This window comes from Ailuropoda melanoleuca, chromosome 19 (assembly GCF_002007445.2).
Source record: "Ailuropoda melanoleuca isolate Jingjing chromosome 19, ASM200744v2, whole genome shotgun sequence".
Classification (NCBI taxonomy): domain Eukaryota; kingdom Metazoa; phylum Chordata; class Mammalia; order Carnivora; family Ursidae; genus Ailuropoda; species Ailuropoda melanoleuca.
The window spans coordinates 32604926-32627536 of record NC_048236.1 but is presented as its reverse complement, the minus strand read 5'-3'; the positions used below and the strand labels follow the sequence as shown (position 1 = coordinate 32627536).

Sequence of the window (22611 nt, the reverse complement as noted above, 5' to 3'; positions counted from 1 at the left end):
TCAATTTCTTTCATCAGTGTTTTATAGTTTTCAGAATACAGATCTTTTATCTCCTTGGTTAAATTTATTCCTTAGTGTTTTATTATTTTTAATATAATTGTGAAAGAGATGTTTTCTTAATTACTTTTTTGGATAGTTCATCGTGTATAGAAAAGCAACTGATTCTTGTGTTGATTTTGTATCTTGCAACTTTACTGAATTTGTTTATTCTAATAGATTTTTGATGGTGCATTTAGGGTTTTCTATAAGATTTTGTCATCTGCAGAGATAGTTATACTTCTTCCTTTTCTATTTGGATGATGTTTGTTTATTTATTTATTTATTTATTTATTTATTGCTTCATTACTCTTGCTAAGACTTCCAGTACTATGTTGGAATAGGAGTGACATGAGTGGGCATCCTTTTCTTGTTCCTGATCTTAAACAAATAGCTTTCAGGTTTTTACTGTTGAATATGGTGTTAGTTGTGGATTTGTCATAGATGGCCTTTATTATATTGAGGTACATTCCTTCTCTACTTAATTTGTTGAAAGTTTTTTTATCATGAATGGATATGAATTTTTTCTTATGCATTTTCTGCGTATACTGAAATGATCATATGATTTTTGTTTTTTATTCTGTTAAGGTAGTACCACATTTGTTGCTATGCATGTATTGAACCATCCTTTCATCCAGCCATAAATCCCACTTGATCATGGTGTATGATCTTTTTAACATGCTATTGAATTTGGTTTATTAGTATTTTATTAAGCATTTTTGCAGGTATGTTCATCAGGGATATTGTACTATGATTTTCTTTTCTGGTAGTGTCCTCGACTCCTTTTGGTATCAGGATAATCCTGGCCTCATAAAATAAGTTAGGAAGTGTTCCCTCTTCTTCAGTTTTTGTTTTTGTTTTTGGACAAGTTTGAGAAGAACTGTTGTTAATTCTTCTTTAGATGTTTGGTAGATTTCATCCATGAAGCCATCTGGTCAAGGGCTTTTCTTTTATGGGAGATTTTTGATTACGGATTCAGTGTCCTTACTCTGTTATTGGTCTGTTCAGATTTTTCTGTTTCTTCATGATTCGTCTTAGTAGATCATGTTTCTAGGAATTAATCTATTTCTTCTAGGTTATCCAATTTGTCAGCTTACTGTTTTTGATAGTAGTCTCTTATAATTTGCATTTCTGTGATATCATTTGTAATGTCCTCTTTCATTTAGAATTTTATTTTGGGGGGGATCTTTTTTCTTAATCTGCGTAAGGGTTTGTTAATTTTATCTTTTCAAACAAACTCTTAGTTTTGTTTATCTTTTTTGTTTTTCTAGTGTCTCTAGCTGATATATGTCTGCTCATTTTTTTTTTTTAACATTTTATTTGAGAGAGACAAAGAGAGCACGAGTTAGGAGTGGGGCAGAGGGAGAGGGACAAGCAGACTCTCTGCTGAGCGCAGAGACCAGTGCTGGCTTCAGTCCCAGGACCTGGAGATCATGACCTGAGCCAAAGTCAGATGCTTAACCGAGCCACCCAAGTGCCCCTCTGCTCAGTCTTTACTATTTTCTTCCTTCTGCTGACTTTAGGCTTTGTTTCTTCTTTTTATAGTTCCTTGTTGTATAAAAACCCTCAATTGTTCTTTTGAGATATTCCTTTTTTGTTAAAGCATTTATCAGTATTAACTTCCTTGTTAGTTCTTTTGCTGCATCCCATTAGTTTTGGTATGTTGTATTTCCATTTTTTCATTTGTCTCAAGATATTTTTTGCTTCCTCTTTGATTTCTCCTTTGACTTACTGTGTTAATTTTCACATATTTACACATTTCCCTATTTTCCTCCTGTTACTCTAGTTTTGTGCCACTGTAGTTGGAGAAGATACTTGGTATCATTTAGTCTTAAATTGTTAAGACTTGTTTTGTGGCCTCATATATGATCTACCCTGAAGAATGTTTTATTTGTGTTAAGAAGAATATATATTTTGCTGTTGTGAATGGAATGTTCCATATATGTGTGTTAGGTTCATTTGGTGTGTAGTGTTGGTCAAGTCTGATGTTTCCTGGTTGATTTTCTGTCTCCATGGTCTGTCTGTATTTGAACATGAATATCCATATTCAAGTTCTCTTATTACTGTCCTGATGACTATTTCTATTTTATGTATTTAGGTGCTTCAATGTTGTATGCTTATTGTATGTATATGTACAACTGTTGTATCCTGTTGATGCATTGACCCCTTTATTATAATGACCTGTTTTTCTCTTCTGTTTCTGACTTGAAGCCTATTTTGTCTGATAGAAGTGTAGCCACTCCAGCTCTCCTTCTGTTACATTTGCATGGAATATTTTTTTCTGTCCTTTTACTTTCAGGCTATGTGTATTCTTAAAGGGAAAATGAGTCTCTTGTAGGCAGGATATAGTTGAATCTTGTTTCTTTATCCATAGCCACTTTGTCTTCTGATTAGAGAATTTAATCATTGATAGGTAAGGACTTAATGCCATTTTGTGAGTTTTCTGACTTTCGTAGTTCCTTCTTTCTCTCTTATTGCCTTCCTTTGTGATTGAATGATGTTTTGGTAGTGATATGCTTTGATTCCTTTCTCTAAATCTTTTATGTATCTACTGTTGGTTTTTCCTTTGTGGCTGTCATGAAGCTTACACATAACATATAAAACAGTGTGCAGATGACAGTCTATTTTGAACTAATCACAACTTAATTTCCATTGTATATAAAACCTCCACATTTTACTTCTCCCCACTCTGCCGTTATTTCTTAAAATATTCTTTATACTCTTTTTTTATTTTCCCATGCAACTCGTATATGTATCTTGATATGCTATATGGTGTTCCATAGGTCTCTTATGCCCTGTTAATTTGTATTCATTGTGGTTTTTTTTTTTTTTTCTGTTCTTCAGATTGGAAATTTCAGTTGACCATAATTTCTGTCTGTTCATTGATGTTCTTGATTTCAGGAGACATTATCCACATACTTTCTCTTTATTTTTTAGGCATAATTTCCTTTAATTCTTTGGACATATTTAAAATAGCTGATTTAAACTCTAATAGTTCAGTATCTTGGCTTCTTCCGGCTTCCTTTTAGTTGCTTTTTTCCTATATGTGGGCCATACTTATATTTTTTTTTTGCATCTTTCATAATTTTTCATATATTTTAAACAATATGTGGTAACTCTTGAAATCAGATTCTCCTCTTCCCCAGGGTTTATTGTTTGTGTTTGTTCATTGACTTTTCTGAACTAATTAATTCTGTAAAATCTCTATTCTTTGTCTTGTGTGACCACTGAAGTTTCTGCTGTGTTAGCTTAGTGGTCAGCTAATAATTAGAAATTTCCTTAAATGCCTAAAACCAATAAATTCCCAGCCTTTGCCACGGAGGTCTTTGTGTATGTTGGGGCATGCCTTCATTTCTCAGGTGGGCAATTTATGACTCTGCTTTAGCTCTTACTGCCTGCTGTAGCAGAGCCTCACATCCAGCCAAAGGTAACAATTTAGGGCCTTAAGTTTTTCTTTGGCAGTATATAGTTGTCTATATGTGTGTGACCTTCTAGATTCACAGCAGTGTGTTGAACTTTTCAGAACCCCCTATGGACATCCGTGTTAGTTAACTGGAACTGCCATAACAAAATACCATGGATTAGGGGGCTTGAAGAACAGAAATTCATTTTTTCATAGTTCTGGAGCTTAGAAGTCCCAGATTAGGGTTTGGCAAGGTTGGTTTCTGGTGAGGACTTTCTTCTTGGCTTATACATGGGGGCCTTCTTGTTATGGCCTCACATGGCCTTTTCTCTATGCATGTGTGTGTATGTTTGTGTGTTGGGGCGGGGAGGGAAGGAAATAGATATCTCTTTGATATCTCTTTTCGTAGGAGGACCCTAATCCTATGGACCCTAATCCTATTGGACCAGGGCTCTACCCTTATAACTTCATTTATCCTTAATTCTTGAGAGGCCCCGTCTCCAAATACAGCCACACTGGAAATTAGAACTTCAACATGTGAATTTTCAGGGAACACAAACATCCAGTTGTAACATCTCTTTTCCTACCATTTTTATTTTTTTAACTTTTTTTTAAAGATTTTATTTGATAGAGCACAAGCAAGGGGGGTGGCAGGCAGAGGGAGTGGCAGGCAGAGGGAGAGAGAGAAGTAGGCTCCCCACTGAGCAGGGAGCCCAAAGTGGGGCTCAGGCTCAGGACCCGGAGATCATGACCTGAACCAAAGGCAGACGCTTAAGGGACTGAGCCACCCAGGTGCCGCCTACCTTTTCTTAAAAAAAAAAAAAAAACCACTTCTTTGATCTGCTTGTTTTTTGCTCCATCTGTTATCATCCTCTCAGTCAGCTTCAGTGTTAAACAATTGCTACTGATTGTTTTTAATAAATGCCCTGAGGGAAGAGGCTGTTCAGACCAGTAAAGCTTTGAGTCTGGTCAAAATAAAGACAAGCCCTGCAAGGGGGATTTCCAGGGAACTGCCAAGCATGTCAAATAATGACAGTTCTTTGATAGTGTTGCCTCATAACTCTTGTGCCTCCTTCAGTGGCTGTAGTTGTTTGTTTCCACTGTGATTGCAGAGTTATTGGTTTTCAAGACTATTGTGAAGGAGGGGAGAGGAGGATTTAAATAGAAAAAGCTATAGTGTTCAATCGCTCGCTGTTTCTACCAAGATTCAGCCATTTTTCTTGAGTCAGCACTCCCCAGATTATTGCAAGCCTTTGGCTAATTTCTCAAATTCTGAAAAAGTTGATTTTGACAGTTTTCTTAGTATCTTCATTGCTTTTGTGGAGAAGAGGAATTCTGGAAGTAGTCCTTAGTTTGCCATTCAGTGACTTCACCTCTTCCTCCTTGTTAAAAATGGTTTTTCTACATTTTTTCTTCTTAGTCTTTTTTTCCTTCCTATTGTGGTTTTGTTTTTGTATTTATGTTGTTATTCTGGCAGTATGTCAGGGTGATTGCTCAAGGCCATTAGTAGTACTCAGGACTGAGGTTATTTTAAATTAAGGAACTCCTGCAGTTTAAAAAGAAAATGTACTCTTAGGCTTCTTTATTTAAAACAAAAATGATAAAGCATTATTCACCTCTCTCTCTCTCTATATGTGTGTATATATTTGTTCTTAACATATGTATATGTATTTAACATATACCTACATAATAATTTTGATGCTGAGATTTGAATTTCCCCTCTATGTATTAGATTGAGAAATGTTTAATATCTGGGAAATTTTAAGTTGGTCAGGCATACTAGTAGCCTTCTAGACTAAAAAGATAATTCAGGTTGCCCATTTTATGTCCTAGTGTGAACCAGGGCATTTTGGTGTGTTTCTTTCCAGTCTTCTACTTAAAAGGTAGAAAATTCTCTCATTATTACTATTTATCATAATTGCCATTGCAACATTCTGAAAATAGTCATAATCCTCTTCTTTGTGTCTTCATTACTTGGAACTTTTTTCATAGGTATAATGTTTACAAAGTAATAGTTTTGCTTGTTTTCTTTTTTTTTTTTAGAATCTCAAAATGTGGATTTTGTTTGTAGTGTTCTTGTGGTGGCTGATCAGCTTCTTATAACTCGATTGAAAGGGATTTGTGAAGTAGCATTAACTGAGAAGCGTGAGTATGTTTGAATTTGAATATTACTGTGTTTTCAGGTTAATACAGGATTATTCACTGACTTTATGATTCCATTTGTGGGAAAATGCACCATTATTTTTTTGAATCATGAAAAATGTTAAAACATTTAAACTATTTGGTGTCATTGTAAGCACATTCTTATTTCAGAGTGTTAATATGTGAAAATATGTATATAATTGAAATATGTTTTTTGAAATGTAAAGCCTTGAATAATGATAGGAAATTTATTTGGAAATTTCAAAGATGAGTGTTTGAAAGAAATTTTTTTCTTTTGCCCTGGTCTTGACTATATGTCTCTGTTTAGCTACCTGTTAGTTACTACTTGCTGGAATTTTTACATAATTGTCTCATTTATGTATTTTATCAAAACACATCTCTTTTCTCTTAAACTCTTACTTCTTTCTCTGTTCATTATTTCGCTTAATGAATACTTCATTATTTCAGTTAATCGCATTGCTGTCTTTTGAACATTCAACTTTTGAAACCCAAAGCTGTTCGTTGTGTTGTTTTGTTTTTTTACATCCAAATTCTTTCAGTTGCCAGAACAGATGTATCTTAACTATATTTATTGACCACATTTTCTCCACCTTTTTATTCTGTCACTGTGCTAGTTGAGGTCACTGATATCCATCCCTTCTGTGTAGTGTCACAGTGATCTTTTAAGTCCTCTGTATCTCTACTTCTTTTTTTTTTTTTTTAATCTTTCTGGTGGAAGTAATGAATGTCTTCCTCTCTTTAGGTATTTTTAATTGCTTACTCTAAGATAAAGGTTAGGTTTTCTTAGCCTAATATAAAAGATTCTAATTTTATCGTTGTTCATTTTCATTGTCACATTGCCACTTTAGGAAGTATGAAGGAATTTCCTGTCAGAATTTTCCAATTTGTACTTGCTGATAGTTTGTCTTAGTTCTAGTGTCTTACTTACTTTTCTTGAGCTTTATGGTATATCTTCTCCTTGGTAATCAATAAAGAACAACAGTTAAGCTAGAAAATGGAAATGTTTGTTGCATCCTTTATTTTAATAATATAACAGGAATAAAGTATACATATTGGAGATATTTTCAGCTATTCAGTTGAGTTTCCTGGCACTGCTTGGGTATTGTTTTTTGGCCCATGCTGCACAACTGTCCTATAAATGAATATCTTGATCATCCTAGAACCCATCAAGAGCAGGGTTCAACAGAAGTCTGGTCTCTTAGTATTGGGCAGTCCTTTTTCCCAACTGAACAGCTCTAAAATTTTTGTATGATCCATTTTTGTGAAGTGGGAGACTTACTTTGGGTTCATAATTAGTTGAAACTTTAGGTTTGGGTAGGAACGGGACAAAGACCATTATTTATTGCAGTTATACTTTTGACAGAGTTACAAGGAAGAAAGAAAAACAAATGTGGAGTAAGCCAGGTATAGAAAACAGTTGTGTTCCTCTGTTGGTTAGAACTCACAATAAATAAAGAATAGAGGGGTTTGGGAAGCCAAAGTTATAGCTAGGTAAGTAGAATATTCTGAGATGGTCTCTGGCAAAATAGGACACGTCAGATATAAATTTACTAGGATAGTAATAAAATCCAGAATCTTTTATACAGTATGGCAGATTGTGCACTGGCATGAATAATAATACAGTGATATCTAAATGTAATTATTTTCCAAATACATAGTGTATGTGTTTATGTAAATACACCCACATAAATTCTGATGGATTACTCAATGTAAATATATGTAATAGACTGATGTAATCAGATTCTCTTAGTCGTTTTTAAAAATTACCCTTAATGTTACCCTTGACTTTTTAAAAATTTTTTATTTTTAAACATATTTTAATTTTTAAAGTAATCTCTGTGCCCAACATGGGGCTCAAACCACCCCAAGATCAAGAGTTGCAGGCTCTACTGACTGAGCCAGCCAGGCACCCCTAGTTTCTCTTAGTCTTAAGATCTTTTTAGTTTTATAGAAGAGAGAATAACTATTCTGTGCTATATAAATGAAAAAGAAAGTTGTTTATCGATGGAAGTTAAAACTATTCTAAAAATGTTAGGTGGAAGATTGTCAATTCTTACATGCTTGCTTTTAGGTGACACTGTAACACGCCATCTGTATTTTCTTTTGGTTTGCTTATTTCTCCTCATAACCAATCATTTAAAATTACTTTGGCACACTGGGATGGAAAATAGCATTCTGAATTTGCCTTAGTATAAGTTATTTTGGCAAAAAGCTACTTTCAGTTTTCCTTGTTCTTAATGTTCAAACCTGACAACTTTAAAAATAAGTATGTTTTATTTGCTATAGTGACATGGCTTTCATCTCATTTTGAGTATCTTTTCTTTGTAGTTACCCTTAAGAATGCTGCTATGGTACTGGAATTTGCAGCAATGTATAATGCTGAACAATTGAAACTGTCTTGTTTACAGTTTATAGGACTGAATATGGCTGCTTTACTTGAAGCAAGGTAGGTTGGGTGCATATATTATATGACTGTTGCAAAAGCAATTATATATAATAGCAGATATGTTACTAATTTAAAAAGGCATAATGATAAATTACAGCTTTGTAGAAAATAAAAATGTAAGGGGATTCAGTCATTCCATCAGTGTTTGAGTGCCTAATAAATGCCAGCCACTGCTAAGATAGAACAGTGAACAAAACAGACAAAATTCTTGCCCTCAGTGGAGAGCTTCCATTCCTGTTGGAAATTTGTGGGAAAATATTATTACAAGTAAATTTATACATATGCATATCTCTTTGCTTGTCTAGGCTCATTTACAACTATGTAATTGTTACCTAGGCTTTTAGAAACTATATACAGCACATAATTATTTTACATGTAAACATGTGAAAAATTTGTTACTGGTTGATTTCTTTTTCTCTTTGGATATTTCTTATATTCATATTGCTTCTTTAGTCAGACTTAGACTGCAGCAGATGGCCTGAAAAATTTAGTTGGTTTAGTTTGTTATAAGCTGGTATGAATATTCAAGTCTTTATGTTGAAATCAATGAGTGATGAAATGATTCTTTGAAAAATGACACATTTTATATAAAAAAATCAGCTAAATATATACACCCTATTTTATAAACTAGTATTTCATATTATTGATGTTTATGTGGATTGAAAAAATTTGATAAATGCTAATAATCTAGGAGTTGTAGGTATTTTAGAAGTAGAGGGATCTTGGAAATTTCATCCCATTGTTTTCAACCATCTTAGTGGCATTGTTTAATGAAATAAATTTACAGATTTATTTTTTAATATAAGGTCAAATTTTTATTACTATAAAGTCAGAGGTGAGAAAAATGAGTGTTTTGGTGAATACGAGGAAGCTTTAGATGAGACTTCTTCATGTCACTTGGTTTGAAACTTCAGTATCATTTTTTTCTTTATTTTGTTTTAGTCATAATAATGGTAACTAATACTAGGTGCCAGGGAGCATTCTAAAGGTGTTATGCAGATCTCAGTTATTTTCATGGAAACTTTCTGATAGTAGATTCTGTTTATATCGTCATATTACAGATGAGAAAACCCAGGAACCCCCCCTTTTTTTTTGTCCTAAGAATGAAAGTTTGATCCATATAATTTATTATAAAGGGTAACCGATTTTGATATCTCACCTTTCAAAGTTGAGATAATCTTTAATGAAACTAATTCTAGAATGTGATTGAAATAAAAGTGTTCTGATTTTTAGAGGTGAATCTTAGAGGTGAATCACTAACATTCTTAATAATTGCTACTTAGGGTTCAATTCAGAAGTTCTTTTGGCAATATGCTTTGTTATTTTGTGAAAATGCTTTTCAAATGCAAATTAATGTTATGGGATATTAGATACTGTGATTTTATTTCATTTTCATTTTTTAAAAGATTTTATTTACTTACTTGAGAGAGAGAGAGAGAGCGTGCACACAAGTGGTGAGGAGGAGCAGAGGGAGAGGGAGAAGCCGACTCCCCACTGATCAGGGAGCCTGACGTGGGGCTCAATCCCAGGACCCTGAGATCATGATCTGAGCCAGAGGCAGATGCTTAACCAACTGAGCTACCCAGGTGCCCTAGATAATGTGATTTTAAAATGCCTCTGGTATTTTAGTATCAGAACCTGGCTAGGGTTTCAGAATAAATTTCTTCGCTGACATTACATTAATAATTGTAATCAAAGCAGTTTTTTTTTTTTTTACTTTGCCTTGCCAAATTAAGCTCAATCAGTTTGTCAGATAAGAATTAACCAAAAAGCAAAACAAGCACCAAATCTAAAATATGATATTGGAAAACGATGTGTCTCAGTACCATTGTTCAGTTATGTTGTGACAGGTGTGTCAGGTGAACTATTAAGAATGGCACATGTGCTGTGATAATGTCTACTTGTGTAATTTTACATGAGTAGGTATGTGTAACTTTCATTAAAACAAAGATTTGTACAAATTTAACCATTCCTTATCAAATATGTGTTTCCTAGGAGCGTAAATAAATATGTACAGAGATGTTAAAAACAGAGAGCTACACCAAAATTGATATAACGTCACAGGTTAATTGTCAAAATGTTAAAAACTGGTATGGTACAGGTTTGAATAGGCAAGCTGTTTTGCATTTGTAAAAAATAGTTTAAAATATATTTTAGAATGTAAGCTTTGATTCAAGTTTTCCACTGATGCCTTAACAGTATCTCTTTGGAACTTGAGAGTTCCTTGAAATTTACTTTGAATACAACCGATCTAGTCCAAACATTATTTTATGCGTCATGAACATATTACAGTCCAGAGAGGTAAAGTGAGTTGCTCAGTGTCATGCAGATAACTGGTAGCAGTGATAGTTCTAGATAGAACAATGGCCCATCAAGATACCTTAATTCTATCAGTATAATGTTACTTTTGTAGCTAAAGATTGGAAAGTTGGAAAATGAATACATACACGTTGTCCCTGATTTATGATGGTTTGACTTAGGATTTTTCAACTCTACAGTAGTGTGAAAGTGATACACATTTAGAAGAAGCTGTACTTTGAATTTTGAATTTTGGTCTTTTCCCCGTGCTAGTGGTAAGTAGTATGATACGGTCTGGTGATCCTGGGCAGTGGCAGTGAGCCACGGTTCCCAGTGACATACAGGAACACAAGGATATAAACAGCTGACTCACTTGTTTTTTACTTTCAATACAGTAATTAATAAATTACATAATGTATTCAACACTTTATTATAAAATAGGCTTTGTATTATTTGATTTTGCCCAACTGTAGGCTAATGTATGTGTTTTGAGCATGTTTAAGGTAGTTTAGGGTAAGCTGTGATGTTCAGTAAGTGGGTATATTAAATGAATTTTTAACTTAAGAGATTTTTAACTTTTGATGGATTTATTGGGATGTCGAGGAAGAACTGTAGTTGCTATTTTGCTACAATATAAATGATAGAAAAATCTTCTCTAAGAGTTGAGTTTTATTGAAGATATTTGTCTATATGTATTGCTGTTTATTTGAAATATATAACTATACATGCAAAAAGAACTTGTAGCAACTGGCATATTGATTTAAAAAATAACTGTTACTTATTCAGCAGTATAAAATGTCTCTACATATTTGAAAATCTTGGTAAGTATTAAGTTACTTAAGTCTTAAGATAGAATTTTGTATCTTGTTTTTTAGGTCTCTTGATGTTTTAAGTGATGGTGTTTTAAAGGATCTTTCTGTGTTTTATAGAAAAATGGTAAGATTTATGTTTTTTTCAATAATATGATCAAAAGTAAAGTACTGTTAGGTCAGACTTCTCAGTGGAATAATGTCCTAATGAATTCTTATATATTAGGATCTTTCAAAAAGGACACGTAAATTTTTTTACAGATCCCATGGATTAGTATGATAATCAAAATTGAAAATATTTAATGATATAATTATCTATTTTAATTCCTTTATAAATGAAAGTTCTTGAAAAGTTTTTGAGTCTTTCATTACTTGTTAATTTACCAAAGGTCAGGACAGTACAAAAACATGGATTTACATGATCCCTAAGAAATGGGTTAATTTGTATTTGATAATAAAGTAGAGCTTTTTTGAAAAAATTTTTTTTTTGACAGTTTTTTGGAATAAATGAATGAAACTAATCAGTTTTTTCCATTGTTGTAAACTTAGGAAGTCATTAGGCATTCTAGACTTTTCCTTGTTAATGTGACCACATATCAATATAAACAAGTGGAATATACCTATTTTTTTAAAAAAGTCTTTACACATTTTATATTTAACAAGGGACACCTTTTTTTTTTTTTAATAGATTCCAGCAATGGATAGAAGAGTCATTACACCGTACCAAGATGGACCAGATATTAGCTATTTGGAAGTAGAAGGTGGAGATATCCTTTTGAAAGAAGAGATAAATTTGGAACAAAATTATTCGTAAGTTCTGTTTCTCTTTTTTCTTTTCTTTCTTTTCTTCCTTCCTCCCCTTCCATCTCCCTCCCCAATCTTTTACACTATTAACACTTTTATGCTGAAAGACAAAAATTGGAGCGTCGTGACGTAAGAAGTATGTATTTATGTTTGTTCTTAGCCTTATTATAAGAAAGTAAGTGCATAATTGTTTGCAGATGTAACAAAATTAACTGTAAATATAAAAGGAATACAACCTTCAAGTTAACATATCTGGTTAAATATGTGCATTTATCTTAGCTACTTTCCCAAACTCTGCTGAAATTATAATAAAAAAATAAAGGCATATTGCACTAGAGAGAACAGGAAAGGAGAAAACAGCAGTAAGGAGATGTACAGTTTTGGAAGTTGGAAAGCAGTTGCTGGGAGTAATGACTTAGAACAGAAAAAATCTAAAACAGCATCCCAAAGAGGCTTAAGAATTAGAGGTAGCAGGTTTATGAAGATCAGGTGAGTGGTTAGATTTGGAGAAGAGCGTTTTTTTAAAATTCTTGCAAAGAGCATTGACCTCTCTCTGAAACCCATTCACCCAAGTGATTGCTCCTCCCATCCATCTTGACAGAATGATTTGCCCTCTGGAGAGTTTGAACCTAAGAGGAGTGCATCCCCACTATGGATTTTTTTTTCTGTAGAGAACCTGACTGGTTCAAGAGATAGGACCTATAGTGACTGACATTTGGGAATCCTCCAATAAAATATCCCAGGGTCTACATTATCTCCCTATAGTGTGGCCAACCATTTAACAACCCCTATTTAGAATTTCCAGTCTGCATCTTAGGCTTACTTATCAACTGGTTAGAGAATTACTTTCCTTCTACTTGATAAATGACTTGTCAAACTCTTGGGCATTCAAGTCATTTAATATACACACACACTATGTATACTAACTATGTAGCTCACTGAAAAACTGGTCTTGGGTTCCAGAGGTTTAAACCCTTTTTCTAGAGTTTGTTAGCATTTGGGTCACTCGAAGTTTCTGATATCTGATTATTTTACTTTTCAAAGTATTTCCCTATATACTATCTTTTTTCTAATTTTCACAGAGATAGTAGGGTTAGAACAAGTAAGACTATCACATTGAATTTCAGTGAAATGGAATAACTTGCTCTGGGCCATGTAGATAAATGCAACTAGAGCATGCATATTTTTTGTGTTCTCTGATTAAAATGCTATATATATATTCTTTTGCTCAAAATACATAGTTCTGTTGTTAACCTATAACTTATTTCTAAAAAAATGAATTTTGTATTTGCTTTTTTCCTAGGGAAAGTATGTTCAAGAAGGCAAAAACAAAAGCAAAAAAGAAGCCACGTAAGCGTTCAGATAGTTCAGGAGGTTATAACCTTTCAGATGTTATTCAGAGTCCACCATCTACAGGTTAGTAAAGTGTCTTAGGATATATTTCCTGAGCTAATCATTCATGTCTATGTTCTTTAATTCATTTAACATGTATTAAATACTATTGTATGCCATTTGCCAGACCTACTGTAATAGAAAATAGTCTTTGTCTTAGGGAGGTTACAGAAAATGATAGTATATATATATATTTTTTTTAAAGATTGTATTTATTTATTCGACAGAGATAGAGACAGCCAGCGAGAGAGGGAACACAAGCAGGGGGAGTGGGAGAGGAAGAAGCAGGCTCATAGCGGAAGAGCCTGACGTGGGGCTCGATCCCATAACACCGGGATCACGCCCTGAGCCGAAGGCAGACGCCTAACCGCTGTGCCACCCAGGCGCCCCAGAAAATGATAGTATATTTTGACAAATATTCTGATTGAAGTTTGCTTTGGGAACACAAAAGAAGAGCCCATAGTAGTCTGAGAAGATCAGGGAAGACCTCTTAGAGGAGAATAATATGTGAGTTGCATCTTGAAGAATGAGGAGTTGGCCAAGAAAAGGAGGCAGGGTGATAGACATACTAAGCAAAGGGGGCAGTATGCTCCCAAGACTAGAGGCACTAGAAAGAGTTGCACATTTCTTATGCCTGTGGTTCAGCATGACACAGCCATATAGGGTATGTGCATATAGGTGGTAGTTGAAAACTGGTCAGATTTTGGAGGCATTTTATGCTAAACTAAGGAATTTGAATTTTATTCTGAAGACTATGGGTAGTTGATATATATATTTGGGGGAGGGGGCAGCGGAAGAGGGAGAGAGAGAGAGAGAATCCCAAGCAGACCCCACGCCCAGCGTGAAGCCTGACCCGGGATTTGATCTTAACAACCCGAGATCACGACGTGAAGTGAAATCAAGAGTCAGACGTTCCACCAGCTGAGCCACCCAGGCACCCCTAGTTGATGGATTTTTCAGGCATATGATGGGGTGGGATAAAATTTATGTTCTTAGAAAGACCACTCTGTTTAGTGGCATAGAGGTTTAGAGATACACAAAACATGACAGAGATACTGTTAACATATGGATTCATTTCATTTATATCAGTAATCCAATGCACATGCCATTCATGTACGTTAGGAGGTTATAATCCTGTAATATAATACAACACATTTCATATCTTTGCGTTATGTGAGCTCTTTGAAAGTAAAGCTTATGTAGTTTTACTAAAGTTTTTTATTTTGAAAATCTTACTGAAAAGATGAAGGAAAATGAAAATCTGTATACCCTTCATTCAGATTTATTGTTACCCTCTTACCACATTTAATTTTCCTTACAGACTTTCTGTTGCATGCTCTCTTCCCTCATCCACCAGACATTCTATACATTTTTGTATAGATGCACTTGGAAGTTGTAGGCATGACATTTTAATATAAATTAGTATTAATATGAACCTCCTAAGCATAAGGATATTCTTCTGCATAACCATGATATCCTCATCACATCTACAGTAACATCACATCTAAGACAACTGACATTAATTTACTCATATTAATATTGCAGTCTCTGTGCAGATTTCCCAAGTTGTCAAAGAATGTTTTTATAGCCTTTTTTGTTTTAACCTTAAAAAGGACCTAGTATCCTATGAAGATAGGCCTTGCCTTTGCTTATTATAATAAATGTCTCTCTAGTCTCTTTTAACTAGAGCAGTACCTCTCACACCTTTTTGTTTTGTTTTAAAAAATTCAGGCCAGTGGTTTAGACTATTCCACATTCTAGATTCATCTGATTAGATCCAGATGAAACTGTCTAAATTTTAGTAGTTTCTTTAAATGAAAATATGGAAGTGTGACCATAAAATAATGAGACTACAGTATGGCTTTAAGAAATGATATGTGTTTCTATAGCAGTAAGACATAAACAGGTGCAATTTCTATCAGTATTTTCATTGTCAATTAGCCTGATAAGATAAGTTTGAAAAATATAAGTGCACACTGTTTGTATCCCTGGGGGGGGGGGGTAAAAGAAAAAAGTTGTCATTCAGGGTAAAGAAAGAATGTCTTTTTATGTTTAACACGATCTTCAAATGAGGTACTTGATGTGTTCGGTAATGCTCAAAGGGTAAATCATGTCAAGAATAGTTGTTTTAGATAACACAAAAAGATATACAAAAGATAATATGCCTAAACATAAAAAAGGTAATATACCTAAATTGATTGATGAAGCACTAAAGATAGGTCTTTCACATTTACTACAACTCCTGATTCCTATTTTAGGACCTTTCAAAATGTAAAATTCTGTGATTTTTGTGTTCTCTGTGTTACATGAGTTACCTCTAGTCCTTAGAAGGACACATGGGTAGATTGATGGAAAGATGAATAAATGAATAGACAGTCATGAAACTAGTGATTTTCCAGTCACCTAAAAGACTTAGGGAAAAAGCAGCTATTTGGTTTTATTTATTTATTTGAGAGACCATGGTGGGGCGGGTGGGTGGTGGAGCAGAGGGAGAGGGAGAACAACAAACAGACTCTGTGCTGAGCACCGAGCCCGACGTGGGACTGGATACCAGGACCCTGAGATCATGACCTGAGCTGAAACCAAGAGTCTTATGGCTTGACGGACTGGGCCACCCAGGCATCCCTATTTGGTTTGCTTTAAATAGTGATATTATTAGCACGTGTTAGAATCTTAGCATTTCATAGCTGGAAGAGATTAATAATGAGCTGGTTTATGTTCCTTCCTTTAAACCTGAAGAAACAAGCTCAGAAAACTTCACTGATTTGAGGTAGTGACAGACAGAAATAGAATTTTTTTTTCAATTCCAGTTCTGTGTTCTTTGTGCTTTACCACTCTTTTTGTGACCAAAGCAGATAATGATTGAAAGGTCAAATTTAAACTAGGGAGCAAAGACCTGTTTTGGAAGTAAATTTATTTTTGTTGATCCTTAACATTAGACAAAAGACATTCTGTGAAAATGTTTTATACTAAAAATAATTGTTGGCTGCTTATTAAACATCATCTTTATTCATTAGATTTATTTCTGATTGACTTTTGGGAGCATTCTGGCATTAAATATACTCTCTTAGATAAAAATTTGCTGCTGGGATGCCTGGGTGGCAGTCAGTTAAGCATCCAGTTCTTGGGTTCAGCTCAGTTTGTGATCTTGGGTTCATGAGATCCAGCCCCACATCCTGCTCCATGCCCAATGTGGAGTCTGCCTGGGATTCTCTCTCTCTCTCTCTGCCCCTCCCGCTCATGTTCTCGCTCTCTCTAACATGAAAAAATAAGTCTAAAATTTTGCTGCTCTTAAAAATATTTGAAAGACTGGGGGCAGGGGTGCTGAATGTTGTTTCCAAACTATTTTAGCAGTGACAGCAACAAAGGAGGCATAAAGTGATTTACTTTAGAGAAAACACAATTATTTGAATGTGTAAGAGATGGTATGTTTTATTTATCTTAAAGTCATTTGTAAAACTTTCAGTTACTTTTAGTTATAGTTCATGTTTGTATTTTATTTTTTGCTACCTCATTTAGATTCTACTAAAATTGAAATATGTGAAAATAAACACATGAACTTAAGCAGACGTTTATTGTTTTCTCTATTTATCTTTGAAATGACTGATGTGCTAATGAATATGGATACCAGGTATGGCAGGGAGACAGGTATTTAGGTTGCTTAGGAGAAGAAATGGTATGTACATTTCATAACAACCCTTTTGCTTTAGGTGATAAGCCAATTAAAATAGCTTTAAATCCACAGGGTTTTTTTGTTTGTTTTCAGAATTAAAAACCCTCCAATAGGCCACGTTGGCTTAAGCATAGCCTCTGCCGTGGGCCAGTCTGTTGACTAGAGTGCAAAGGCTACAGTGTTCCTTCCACACAGAGTGGGGCCAGTCCCTGTTTGCATGGGTGCAGATAAATTGGTACAGAGAGATGAGAAAGGGGAGGGTCTGAAGTTTATTTTTTATGGAGAGGAAATTCTGAATCACTTCTTAAAGCAGACCCAAAGAAATGTCTTCCTCAGGTTCATTGCCTAATTGCTGTGTAATCGAAATGGGTAAAACTATTGTTTTAAAGTCTCCTCCATTTCATTTTTTTACTTTAACTGATTTTTTCATCAGTTAGCTTGAATTGTCAAGATTTGATATAGTGAATATAATATGTTATTAAATCTCTCGATAAATGGAAGTTTTTAGCTCTGTTTAGTTCACTGAATGTAATACACACATTTATTGTATAGGTGTTTAAATATTTTTTAAAATTTTACCTTTCAGGATTATTAAAGTCTGGTAAAGCCAATTCTGTGGAATCTCTTCCAGAACTGTTGACATCAGACTCTTCTGAAGGAAGCTATGCAGGAGTGGGTAGTCCTAGAGATTTACAGTCCCCTGATTTCATAGCAGGATTTCAGTCAGATAAAATTGAGGTTTGTTTTTATTTATTAATGCACTGTTTTCTTCAAATTTTAGATCTATAGCAGTTTTAGTTTTTTATTATTTTTTGCTCTAACTTAAAATACCCTCCTGGCTGGTTTATTAAAAAATACAATAATATGTGTAGTATTAGTTTTCTCAAATTTGCATGATGTTTCTAGTTTTAAAGATTTTGATGGCAGTTTGAGCCTTTGATGACATATTTCTAATCCTCTTTCTTCAGTCAAAATATAATGTTGATGTAAAATATAGCAACACTGTATAGACATATGGAAAAATGCATTTTTAGCTAAATTACTTGAAATTTATTTTGTGAAATGTAAAGTAACACCAGCTAAAAACCGTCAGAGGAAAATGATTTTGAAAGTAAGCCTAACTTCTAATTCCACATAGTCTCTTTCCTCTATCATGTTATTTGGAGCAATACAATCTGGAGTGGAGATTCTAGCCCAATTGACATTAAGCTGCAGAATTTCTAGTCTGGTTAAACTCTGAGGAGGCCATATTTTAGACATATCTTACATTTTATTACATAATTGCTAATCCACAAGAAAGTGTCTAAGTTATTAGATGTAGTCATTTTTCTCTAACCCCTAGTCCTCCACAGAACTATTAGAACTTTGAGAAATTCATGAGACAATGGAAAAGTTACCCATTCTTCTTAGTTTTCTAGGCCTCCAGAATTGATTTTTTTTAATGTGGTTTTTTAAATTTATTTTTATTATTTTTTTATGTAGGACAGAAGTTTGGGGGCAATTCATATGAACCTCAGGGTGGGCGTAGAAGACAACTGAGGCTTAAAAGGCAGATAGAGGCACGCTGTGTGACTGCCTGGCAGTGGGCATCTACCCTGGCAATGCAAATAGCCATTTTAATAACTTCTTTGACCTATTGTAATGGCGGTTGTTTTAGGGTTCCTTTTGAGCTGTCAATATCATTTCGCTTTAATTTTATTCAGAGTGAATTACATGACATTAATATGAAACAGAATGAAAGTTTGGCATGAAAGTCATAGACATTAATTTTAAAGTTATTGATTCATATCTTATTTGAATACTTTTAACATTTTTAATACTCATGTTAATAGGGATTTAATGCGCGAACTTGTTCCCCTGAAAATTATTTCCAAAGCTCATGATAATTGGGTTTAGTCACTGATAACTTTTGAGATTTGGTTAAGGCACTAAACTAGAAGAATGCTGGATAATTATTGTTAAAAGATTTCATGCTTTCATATAATTTAACCAATATTTATTAAGTACCAACTATATGTTAGCTACTATGCCAGGTGCCAGCTATTATTCATTTTTTTAATTTTTCTTTTTTTCTTTTTATCTCCAGGGGAAGATTAAACCATATGTTAATGGTACACCTCCTACATATTCTAGGGAAGATTTAAAACCATGGGAAAAATCACCAATACTTAACATATCTGCTCCACAGACCATTCCCAGTAACAGAATTGATACTACCAGCTCTTCCAGTTGGGTTGCTGGCTCTTTCAGGTAGGATTTTCATTTTGTTCTGTACCTATTAGACAAATGTTATTCATTTTTAGTCCAATGGAAATTTTTAATGAAGTACATTTAAAAAGTATTAACGTAAATTTCTAATACATAGGAAATTACCTAAATGCATACAGATTAGTAGCCCACTAAAATAAGCACTTTTTTCCCAGACAGAATTTAGTTCCCTTTGTACTGTGATTTTTGAAAACTGGTAAATACTATATAACACACAGATATCTATATCTCAATTTGTATTGACTTAGTAGCTATTTTTTGATAGTATATATTAAGTTAAAATTCCCATTTAAGAAGACGATATTGTCTTTTGTAGGCTTGCTTTTTTTTTTTTAAGCACATTAAAGGGTATTTAAGATCTCACAGAATGTAGTTATTCAGTTATTTTTCAGAGAACATTAATTTAATGTTACACTGACTTGCCTGTATTAAATCTAGAAAAAAATTTTTAATTGAAATAGATATAATTAGAATGTGGTATTCTTTTAGAGTGTTTATTGAGCTTGTGTTTCATCTTTATATACCTACTATGGTTTATCATAGGCTAAAATTGTTAATTGACTTACCAATTACATTTATGTTATTATTTTGAAATGTGCTGTCTTTTGCAAAGTCGGAAAACCAGATTATGATGTGCCAGTTTATGTTGCTTTATATTCTAAAAGTAGTTTAGAAATCAGTCTCAAATTTTTGCCTTTAAGTAAACATGTTTGTGGGAACACTGAGAAGCATCTTCTGCTCACTAGACTATTTTATTAAATGTGTTTGAAGAATAATTCGCTTGGTGTAGAGTCAGCAAAATAGATTGGCTATATCTGAAGATTGTAGAATTTTTTTTCTCATTATAGTATAACTCCCTCAGGTGGGTTTCTCATATTATTGAGCACTCCCAAGCTTCCCTGTTAAATTTTTGTTAACATTAGTAAGAATTTTGTTTAAAATAGTTTGCAAGTTCTATTCATCTTAAAGGATAAAAATTTAAGCAGAACTTTGATTACATCTGCCTGAGTTAGATGAGAATCATTCTATTGCTTGTTTTTTTGTTTGTTTTTGAGAGTTTCAGTTATGACTTTGGAGGCATTGTAGTTGTTTTATGTATATGTAATAGTAGCTTTCATTCAGAGTATCCTTTTTGAATGTGGCCATAGCTGACAAACCTAAATTATCCTCTCATTAGCAATCTTATATATAATTTATAGTTTCAGTGAGGTTTGGGGGTTGGACTTTATGGAACAATAACTGTATTGTAAAGTACCTTTTATATGTATTTTAGTCCTGTCAGCCCTCCTGTCATGGATCTCAGAACCATCATGCAAATTGAAGAAAGTAGACAAAAATGTGGAGCTACACCAAAGACAAATTTGGGGTTGGTTAAAAAAATCATAAAAAAGGAAAGACTGTGTTGTTTTATAGTTCTGTCCTAAAGAATTGGAAAGACGTAGTGGACTTTTTTTGTTTTTCTACATTTGATGTTAAACTCAAATTTATAAGCACTTTCCTAGGTACTCTAGTCTTCCTAACATTTCTTTAACATATGCTATAAGATTGATTGGGTTGGTAGTGCAGCTCTTGTAGAATATGGTGTTGATTGTCAGAAATTGGCCTCTAAAATGATCATTGTGGACTGTTTTTGATGCAAGTGTGGTGTAAATATATTAGGAAGGCTCACTTGTAGCTATAATTTGATCATTGATAGTGTACACTGTTAACTGTCACTGTTGAATCTGGTGGCCATTTTGATCCAATAATAGTAGAATCATATCAAATAAACAAAGCAATATAATTACCTGTAACCTTCATTAAGTAGAAATTAATGCTAATTCGTTTAATTTCTAGCAAAATGATTTCTCATGGAGTTAAACTTTCTCAGAAGCAACGAAAAATGATTGCAATGACTACCAAAGAAAACAATTCAGGAACAAATAGCATGGAAACAGCTTTAACTGCACCTTCAAAAACTCCAAAACCAGTGAATGCATGGTATGCTTTAAATTTTATTAAAATAGGGATCTGTGCATTAGCTTTTAAGGTAGTTCTTGGCTTCTGGGTCTCCCTCCCATCTTTTCAGATATTTCATTCCTCTCTCTGCTTTTAAGTTAAAAATTAGACCTTGTAATCTTTTTGTTTTGACATTTACATCATGATTTTCTTTATTTAGAGCATGGTTTCCATAATTTTTGTACATAGATACAATGTCTTCTTGGTGGTATTTTTTTTTTTTTTAAGTTTTTATTTATTTGAGATAGAGCACGAGCCGGGGGAGGAGCAAAGGGAGAGGGAGAAGCAAGCTCTCCATTGAACATGGGGCTCAATCCCAGGACCCTGGGATCATACCTGGGCCACCCAGGTGCCCCACTTCTTGGTATTCTAATTAGTGTGTATTACTAAAGTAATTTAAGGAAGCAGTTTTATTTTTTCATTTGTTTTTAGAAACAATATATATCATAGAAAAATTGGATAAACACAATTTTTTTTCTTTGTCCCTTTGGATACATCATGAATATCTTCCTGTTGTTATAATCATGGCTTCCAGCATCACTTTTAAGCAGGGGTATTTATTTGCTATAAGTTTTCTCCATTAGAGTTTACCTAAAATGGCAACATTAATAGGAATAACCTCCAAAAAGGTCAGCTAGCAATTTGAGGTATATAAAATAGGTTGTACCGCCTGCTTCCCTTCTAGCCTCCCTTTTCTTTGTAGTTTATATCATAATAAAAGCAGTTCTAGATGAAAAGTATATGGATAGTGTGAAGGGCAAGAAAGAGATTCATTGAACTCCATTTTTCTCATAAGTGTTGGAGACTGCTCTTTGTGGGAGGGAATCCTTTCAGTGCTTCTTTTATTACTATTATTTGGAGAGAAAGAGAAGGGGCAGAGGGAGAAAGAGTCTTAACCTCCAGGCCCAATGAAGAGCCAGACACGGGGTTCTGTCTCATGACTCTGAGATCATGACCTGAGCTGAAATCGAAAGTTGGATGCTTAACTCACTGAGCGACCCAGGTGCCCCCCTTTCATTGCTTCTAATGCCACATTTTCCTACTTGTAAAAGAATAGTTTTCCCAATTAAAATGTAAATTATCTGAAGAGAGTGGCAACTCATTTTGAGTGCTACCAAGGGGACTAAATCAATGTCGGTCAGAGCTACTTAGAGATCTAAAGCATGATCACAGAAAAGAAAGGAAGAGGTGGGAAAACCCAAGTAAAGAGGAGTAAAATTTGAGAGAATTAGTTTAGTAGAATGTTTTAATTCATCAGTATTTGTTGCATATCTTCTGTATATGAGACAATATATGGTAGACTAATTTGGTCATTGCCTCT

At 33.9% G+C, this 22611-nt stretch overlaps 1 protein-coding gene across 3 annotated transcripts in view; it reads left to right on the top strand.

The window, feature by feature from the left end:
* IBTK (inhibitor of Bruton tyrosine kinase) overlaps positions 1-22611 on the top strand; it is a 90268-nt gene that overhangs the window by 40397 nt on the left and 27260 nt on the right. For all 3 annotated transcript variants that reach the window (XM_011221109.3, XM_011221108.3, XM_034647928.1), the window contains exons 17-25: positions 5483-5584; positions 7931-8048; positions 11222-11282; positions 11844-11965; positions 13263-13375; positions 17611-17762; positions 19111-19274; positions 20566-20658; positions 21129-21272. In XM_011221109.3, the coding sequence (XP_011219411.1) occupies positions 5483-5584; positions 7931-8048; positions 11222-11282; positions 11844-11965; positions 13263-13375; positions 17611-17762; positions 19111-19274; positions 20566-20658; positions 21129-21272 (1069 nt within the window). The remainder of the gene's footprint in view (positions 1-5482; positions 5585-7930; positions 8049-11221; positions 11283-11843; positions 11966-13262; positions 13376-17610; positions 17763-19110; positions 19275-20565; positions 20659-21128; positions 21273-22611) is intronic.